Below are 8,392 nucleotides of genomic sequence, written 5' to 3' on the forward strand. Positions count from 1 at the left end.
AAAGTTCAAATGATCTTTATTCGGAATTAATTCATCCATAAAAGTACACACAGGTTAAACATAAAATTTAGGTAAAAACAGATTGATTTGTTAAAAAATAGCCTTTTTACAATTACAAGTGGGTGATTATATATCAGAACAACGTTTGTGCAAATAGCAATATTACAAAGATTCACAATGTATGGATATTTTACTTTATAGTTTCCACAGAAATCCAATCCATTGAGCCCAAGCGACTGAATGTCTATGTGCAAATATGCAAAAGTTAGATGTGCAAAGAGCAATTATACAGAGTTACAAATCATAGATATTCAATTGTTCGTTTGGTCAAATTCCATAGTTGCCCGTGACCGCACACTAGCTTTAAGGAAACAACTCAGTGCAAATACAGCCTCATCTGAGAGCATCATTTGGAACATTCTCATAGCCTGATTAAAATCCCTTAACTCATACTTACGACAATATGGCATTAGATATTGAGAAGTATACAATTTGTAAAAACCACAGAAGAAAAAATAATGTGTCAAACTTTGTTTACCACCCTTGGAACAAGGGCAGTCCAGCTGCTCCAGGTGTTTATTGTAGCCAAGGGGAAAACTTAGTAAATTTACAATACTACCATCCCGTACTCGGAACAGGAGACTCCTGTTCCATCTTCCTAGTGTAATCAACAAATACCTCTGCGGTATAACAGAAGTACCAATGTCGGGCTCGGCATAAGAAATGTATTTTGCAATTAATTGTTTGGGGTATTCAGATCTCATCCATTCCTCCCTGTACAAGGCATACAGTGCCTGTTTGACCATTTTCTTATGTGCGGGAACAATAGTATTCGGGGAGCTAAACAAGAGGCCCTGGCCCACGCTAGATAGGCTATTCTCAACAGCTTTCAGCCAAGGTACAAGGTTGGGCCTTTCACTTTGTTGGCAGTCGGATATTATACTGCGGGTTAAATGGGCAGCTGGATTTAGCCACATTTTTAGCCAAAAAAGGGCGGGCCTTGATCGAATAAAATCCTCTATATACAATAACTTTAACTCATTGTGGCAGATGAATGTTGGGGCACAAAAAACTCCCCCCAAGATCTTTCTGCAGAACCTGTTTTCCTCTGTCTGAATAGGCACACAGTTAGAATATCCCCACACTTCTGCTCCGTAAGTTCCCGTAGGTTGACATTGGGTACGGTAAATATTTAGCAGGGATGTAATAACATCAGCTTGTTTCGGTTGCTGTAGGGAGAGAATTGAATTAATGGATTTGCCGATTTTGTTTCTCCCATAAACGACATGTGGGTTCCACGAGCCTGTATTGGAAAATAATAGTCCCAAATAAGGGAAAGTGCTAGTGCATTGTAAAATATTTTCACCTGATTTAATTGAAGTTATATTGTACTTTTTCGGCCCACAGTTCATAATAAAAGATTTTTTAAAATTAGTATTGAGACCCAAACCTGACATAAAACTAACAAAACCAGAAATTAAAATTCGCAGGGCATTAGGGGTGCGGCCCATTAGCACCGCGTCATCCGCGTAGAGCAGGGCAGGGATTGGGTTACCATTTACAATTGGGACATCTTTAGTTATCGCACATAAGCTGCTACTCAACTCATTAATATATAAAATAAAAAGCAGTGGGGCGAGTACGCAGCCCTGTCTAACACCCCTGCCAATTAAAATATCATTCGAGACTTCTCCCTCAACATTGATTCGTACTTTGGCCTTTAAATCCCTGTGCAGGTAAGAAAGGAAATACACCAAAGAATCCTCCAAACCATAACTAAGCAAAAGTGACCACAAACTAGAACGATTAACGAAATCAAACGCTGAACTTAAATCCATAAAACCAAAGTACAAAGGGGATTTTTTTACAAGAGTGTACTTCGCCATTATCAGATTCAAATTCAAACATTGTTCGACTGTGCCCACATGGCTTCTAAAACCGAGTTGACATTGGTGTAAAACATTATTCTCCTCAGCCCAGCTCCTCATCCTATTAAAAATTACCCTCCCCAGGACCTTCAGTGTGTTGTCAATCAGTGATATCGGGCAATAGCAGGCAGGATCCAGTCTGTCGCCCTTTTTAAATATTGGTACAATAACACTGTTTGACCATGATTCTGGAATGGAGTTATCAGACAAGTTGTTAAACAGATTACAAAGTAAAGGGGCCCAGAAGTTAATTTCTGATTTAATCTGATCTATTGAGAGACCATCTGGCCCGGGAGCTTTATTACTCGCACTTTCAATTATAGCGTCTTCTACCTCGGATAGTTCAATGTTCAAGGGGCCAGGAGTCATGACAGAAGGACCAATGCTTATGGGAGACCCTGGTACGTCATAAATTTTAGAGAAATGCTCGACCCAAACATCTCCTGTTATGTTACAATTAATAGCTTGTGTGGTGGAACCGAAGGATCTTAGGGACTTAACCTCTCTCCAGAATCCGGTGGTATCCTTCAATGTCGCAGTGCGATTGAGAGATGCCCAGTGGTCTGTCACTAGTGCCTCAGATTGTATACGTAGCGTGGTTTTATACCTGGCTCTTAGGTCTCTAACGAGTAACAGATTCCTTGGTTTAGTTTTTAGGGCCTCCCTCAGTTCCTTATTGGCCCTGGAGCAGGAAGAGTCAAACCAACGGGGGCCACGGTCCTTAATAGCCCGGGCTGGTTTCGAAGATTCTCTTTTAATAGCCATACAGAGATTGCTGAAGGAGCCAACCACTTCTGGGCCTGATCTATCAAGAGACAAACAGTTCTCAATTAGTGTTGGGTGTTTATTAACAACTCTGGCTAAAATATCTTTATTATCGACCCCTTTCCATACCACTCTTAGCCTGTCAGTGGATGCTTCCAAGTTTTGTAACCCAATATCTGCTCTCGTTACTTCATTAGTGGTCCCTGGATTGTTTAAGTATACTTTGATTGGGTAATGGTCGCTATAGGCGGATCGAATAACCTCAGCCTTTAAAATGATATCACTCAATGAAGGGGAAAGAAACATGTAGTCTATTGTGGAAGCACATCCCTGGCCAATATAGGTGGGGGTTAACATATTATTCCCTCCAATACCAGCGGCTTCCATAGCATTCACTAAATCACGGGATGCTAGGTGGTCCCTCAGTTCCACCCCGCTTCTACAGGGGGGATTGTTACGGTGCATATGGGCATTAAAGTCTCCCCCAATACAAATTCCATCGAAGGTGCCATATTTCAGTCCCATTAAAATTTCGTCGATAAAATTAAACAAAATTATAAAATTGTTATTAGGGTGGGTCACAAAATCATTATTATAAAAATTAATTAAACACAATTTTAACCTGTTAGTGTATTTGATAGCCATAAAACATTTGTCATGTGTCTTGATCAGTTTGGTTTGTACCCCAGTTTTTATTTTAGCCCAAATAGAGAGTCCCCCACAAGGACGACCCTTGGATGAGGCAGATGCCTTTAAATTATGGCAACTGTAACCCTCCAATGTGGACATAGTTGTGCACCAGGTCTCCTGTAGCATTAATATGTCGCAATTTTCGTAAACCCAATCTGTCTACTCTTGAATTTTTAATTTCGATCTGAGGCCCGCTATATTCCAACTTACAAGAGATAATTCTGAGCCCAGTGAGTTGGTTCTTGGGTTAACAGATTGCTGACTAGCTATAGTGAGTAAAGGAGACAGGGGAATGTCCAATAGTAACTCCAAATTGGGTGCCTGGAATGGTTGATCCACATATATATTGCCCAAATTGGTAACTGGTGGTCAATCTAACATATCCAGTTCAGATAGGGGTGCAAACCTATTATGCATTTTGAGGGGAAGGGGGGCTGGATGGAATTGCCTTACGGGTGGTCTGTAGAAGTAGCTTAAAGGAAGTAAAGTTACAACGGTGGAAATGCCTAGGCGATTAGTATTCCTGTTGAGCAGATATCGTACTGTCCCTGGATTTTTAAAATTAAGGACTATACAGTCACCTTCAATGTTTTTAAATGACGGCCCCACCCATGATACCCTACGGGCTGATATAATTTCTCTAGAGATGTCGTACCCAACACCTTTATGCTTAGTCAACCAATCAATGCATTTATTATGCAATTGAACCCATGATTCCCCCTGTCCTTCCCTCAGTGATGGTATACCTGCTAGTACCAAGACAAATGGGCAGGCATCCGGTGGTAAATGCAGAGCAGGCCCCTGATGTTTAAATGGCCTTCTGTGCCCGGACTGCCCCGCCCCCCTGCTATCAGCAGGATTGGGCCCGACACCGAAGTTGGCTGAACGGTGCTGTTGTTCTGATTGTCAGTACTAGAATTCACGATAGCTGGTGGTAGTGAATTAATGGGAGTGAACGGGGGTTTAGATGGTAAATTAGTCACTACTTTATTATTCCCCTCATTATTACATATGGGGTGGGTGATTGGTAGTGCAGAGGGTGCTTGGGATTCAGAGATACTGGGGGCCGCGACCAATTTGGGACTGTGACGCGGGGCATCAGGCTTTCCACAGGATAAAGTGTTACTAACTAACTCAAGCTCTTTCAATAATCGGTCACCCCTGATTTGGTCCAAGGTAACAGACCCCTTTCTTTTTGCCTCTTCATTTTTTATCACATTTTCTAATTTATCCAGTCTTCTAAAAACATTATTAAATTGTTTTGTCATTTGCTTCTCTAAACGATTAAAAATGGTATCGACTATAGTTTCTATAAGATTTCTGTTGTCTTTAGATATGGTATTATTTACTCCCATTGAGGCAGTCTGTGTCCATATCGTATTCTGATTCCCAGTGGGGTTGCTGTTGGTGGCAATGGGAATATCAACCGTTTCTACTGGACCATTATCATCTATACAGATGATATCTTTCTCTACTAGCTTTTGTTTATTCCACAGGCTCTGTGGTGTGGGTTGATTCTTGGGGATTGATGGTTGTTTTCTTTTATTTGCACTAGGCTTAGCTATATCTCTTTTGCGTTTTTCCCCCCCTGGTTTATTATTGGTATCCACAGTCCCGATAGCTGTAGCCTCCGCCTGGGAATTGTTCGTTGTTACAAGTGTGGCCTCTTCCAACAAAGTCTCAGGAGGTATTGGTCCAGAAGCAGGGTCAGAAATGACAACTGTGGGGGATAAGGGAAGTCCGGGGCTACTGTACGGTGATATTGGCCGTAGGGAAGTAATAGAGCAGCTCAGGGACATTCTCCTGTTAGTGTCAGCAATTTCATTAGAGACCAGGGTGAGGGCGTTTTCAAGTAAAGACTCAAATGTTGGCGGGGGAAACGGAAAGTCATCCTGGGTAGCTGTAATGTCTGAAAACTCCATGGAGACAAATATATGGCTCACCGCAATGAAGATGAAGGAGGGGAGGCCCGCCCGTCCACTGATGACCACGGAGGGCCACAGAGGGCCCACCCTTGTCCCGGGCTTCTCCCTGGCGCCTCCCGCGCGCGACTCGCGGGGCGAGAGGCGCACCTCAGATTTATCGCGCCTCTGGGCGCTCTGCTGTGACAGGCTGCGTCCGCGACCGCCGGGGCACCTGGGGATTGAAGTCCTGCCCTCTCAGCGGTAGCGGCGAGGATGGTGTCTCGCTCTGTGCAGGCACTGTCTTGCCGTTTCCCTCACGGCTCGTTCCTTCCGACGTTAGTCTACCATATTGGTAAATGCATCCCCTCAACATTAGCTTTGCACAAATAAGCCATAATATAAACAGTAGGAAGTAGGAAATCTGGATCCTTGGAAGGTAGGTGCAGCCTTTTGACGGCTTTCAAAGATCCTCAGACAATGGGGATCTGCACATTTGATAATAATTGTTTCTCTTTGGTCTAGCCTCTGCTTTCTCAGAAAGGTACCTGGGGATGCCGACGCGGGAGGATGCGACTTACACGGTATGTGTGTAGAACAATGGGATCTTTCTTTGTGGTGCCTCTGGAGGAAAATCTTACATTTCCATTGCTGTCCTCAGGTTGCCTCATTGTGGGATGATGCTGTCCGGCTCAAAGGCCAACCTTTGCTTCTGGTGCACGGAACAGGGGATGGTAAGAACACTTCTTGGTCGCCTCCATTCAAATCAGAAGGAAGGTCAAGGTTTAACACCATAACTCACACAAGAGGGGAGAGGGTCAAAAAGATTCTCTACTACCCCAAACCCCCTACAGTAATATGTAAACACATAGAGGGGTAGGGAGAAAGAACGGTTTAACATCTACTGTATAACTATGGGGCATATTATCAAGACAGGCGATAAAATTATCGCCGTTTTAGAGGCAGAAAACTGCCGCTAAAACGGCGATAATGGGCTTGATAATATGCTCTATGGATTTTCAATTGAAGGCCATGTTAAATGTGAAGGACATCTAACATGGGCTTCAATTGGAATTCCATAGAGCATATTATCAAGCCCATTCTCGCCATTTTAGCGACAGTATTCTGCCGCTAAAACGGCAATAATTTTATCGCCTGTCTTGATAATATGCCCCTATGTTTTACTTAGGTGAAGAAAAAGAAGTTTAATGTGTGACTGCAAATGATAGATACTGATTTATAGGATTGAGCTCCATGGCACTTACATTCGCAGATGGAACTTACAACTGCAAAAGAAACAATGGAAGCCATATGCTTGACAAACAAAAGAAAAAGACTTGTCACAGTGGCATTCTGTGGGCCCTGTGTCCTAGTGGGAAGATGTTATGCTGTGTAATAAGGTACACAGGCACAGTGCTGAATGTAGGTGACAGGTGCTTGGGTAACTTATGATAACATAAAGCATTGTGTAGGATGAATCTGCAACAGGAGAGGCATTGTAGCTCTCAAATAGTCTGGAGTGAATACAGGCAGACATCTATGTTTTTTTGAAGAGTGTGTGGTTGTTGTATGCTCTATGTGGGATCTGGGTGAGGTGCATGAGGTCTTGACTTGAGGCCGGGTCAGGATTGTGGTAAATGTTATGCTGCTTGTACGCCATTCAATGCTATAGAAGTATTTGAGAGTGTTCTTCATCAATTGAAGACTGGCCTGTTTTGTTTAACAACGTGTTGTGGGTTTATTGTCATCTACTCCTTCTGTGTCTGAATGGCTGTCATTTTTGACATTCAGAGCATCCATACTACCCACCATTTTCATGCTGAAGAGTGGACATCTAATCCTTGGAATGGACCTAGCACCTTTAATAGATTCTTCTTGTGGAGTGACATTAATGGGTGCAAAACTCGTAAACAGCTGGTTAAACATTTCAGTTGCAAGGAGACCCCAAGGGATTGGAGGAATACATTGGACCCACTGATCGAGTCCCAACAGCAACTGGGCAAAGCACCACTCCGCACTGTAAATCTCAGTATCTCCTGAAAGCCATATTCAAGGCAGTTGGTTAAAAAAATACAAGCTTCAGCCAGTGGGACATATCATATGGCACCTTGGGAGAAGTCCCTTATGTCACTCTTAGTCTGGGGGTTAAATGTCACCGACTCCCACAAAGTGAGGTTGGTCAAGGGGTAGCACAAGCTCACTAGCTGATGCAGTGCAGTGATTAACCAGCATTCATCCAACATTGAATACGCACAGATGCAGTATCAGTCAGTCACATCCAGCTGGCTGCAGGTTCTCATAGGTCCTAAGCACTCAGCTCCTTTAGTCGTGCTCCACACAAATGTATGCATGCATTTCTTTGTTTGAATCTGTTTATTGAGTTTTATGTTTAACAACAATTATGTGCAGTTTGCACATCCTATAATGATTTACATAGCAAACATTAGTACAATGTCTACAAGAATCAGGCACTTGGAGTACAGTAATTTACGTTATCCAATTGTTGGCTGTGTCAAAGGGAATGTACAGGTAATAGCACATATAAAGTTTTTAAATTATAGTGTACCATTCTGAATAATCGGTCTGCTACAACCAAGATATCCCAGTATTAAGTGTCATTTGTGTACCCAGCAATAAACAAATAAACTGAGCAAAAATACTATAACAAGATGCCAACAGACCCTTCGCCCTTCTTGACCATCCCTCAATAAAGCCGCTCGACATGTATTGGACAATTAAGTGATGCGAGCATAAAGTCGCAGTAACCAGATGTTATCCTGGGGACCTGCACATGGCAGACAGTGCACATCCCAAACAGCTCCAGCAGCCATTGGACCAATTAGTTAGCCGGGTCTTCCATCTGTTGAGGTGGCGAGTTAGCACCAGTGCCTGGAGTTGATTGAGTGGCAGCTTGCAGATCAACCAGGATAGCATCCCAGTTGGCTGCTAAGGGGTATTTGTGTAGCCATAAACTGCCTTCCCTGTGCAAGGTGACACTTTCCGCCTGAGCCCAAGTTGTGAGAGATTGCATCCAAGCTGCAAGCATTGGGGGTTCTGTATTGTTTGGATGCCCGCTGCATGTCAGGCTGTTAGTGCCACTTACAACGT

At 43.1% G+C, this 8,392-nt stretch overlaps 1 protein-coding gene across 1 annotated transcript in view; it reads left to right on the top strand.

Moving 5' to 3' along the window:
- The window catches only part of LOC144765136 (inactive dipeptidyl peptidase 10-like), a 502,355-nt gene extending 495,862 nt beyond the window's left edge, over positions 1-6,493 (top strand). Inside the window, exons 22-24 of the mRNA XM_078650313.1 lie at positions 5,810-5,868; positions 5,946-6,018; positions 6,474-6,493. Coding sequence (XP_078506439.1) covers positions 5,810-5,868; positions 5,946-6,018; positions 6,474-6,493 — 152 coding nt within the window. The remainder of the gene's footprint in view (positions 1-5,809; positions 5,869-5,945; positions 6,019-6,473) is intronic.
- Positions 6,494-8,392: the final 1,899 nt, after the last annotated feature.

Source organism: Lissotriton helveticus, chromosome 1_1 (genome assembly GCF_964261635.1).
Source record: "Lissotriton helveticus chromosome 1_1, aLisHel1.1, whole genome shotgun sequence".
Taxonomy (NCBI): domain Eukaryota; kingdom Metazoa; phylum Chordata; class Amphibia; order Caudata; family Salamandridae; genus Lissotriton; species Lissotriton helveticus.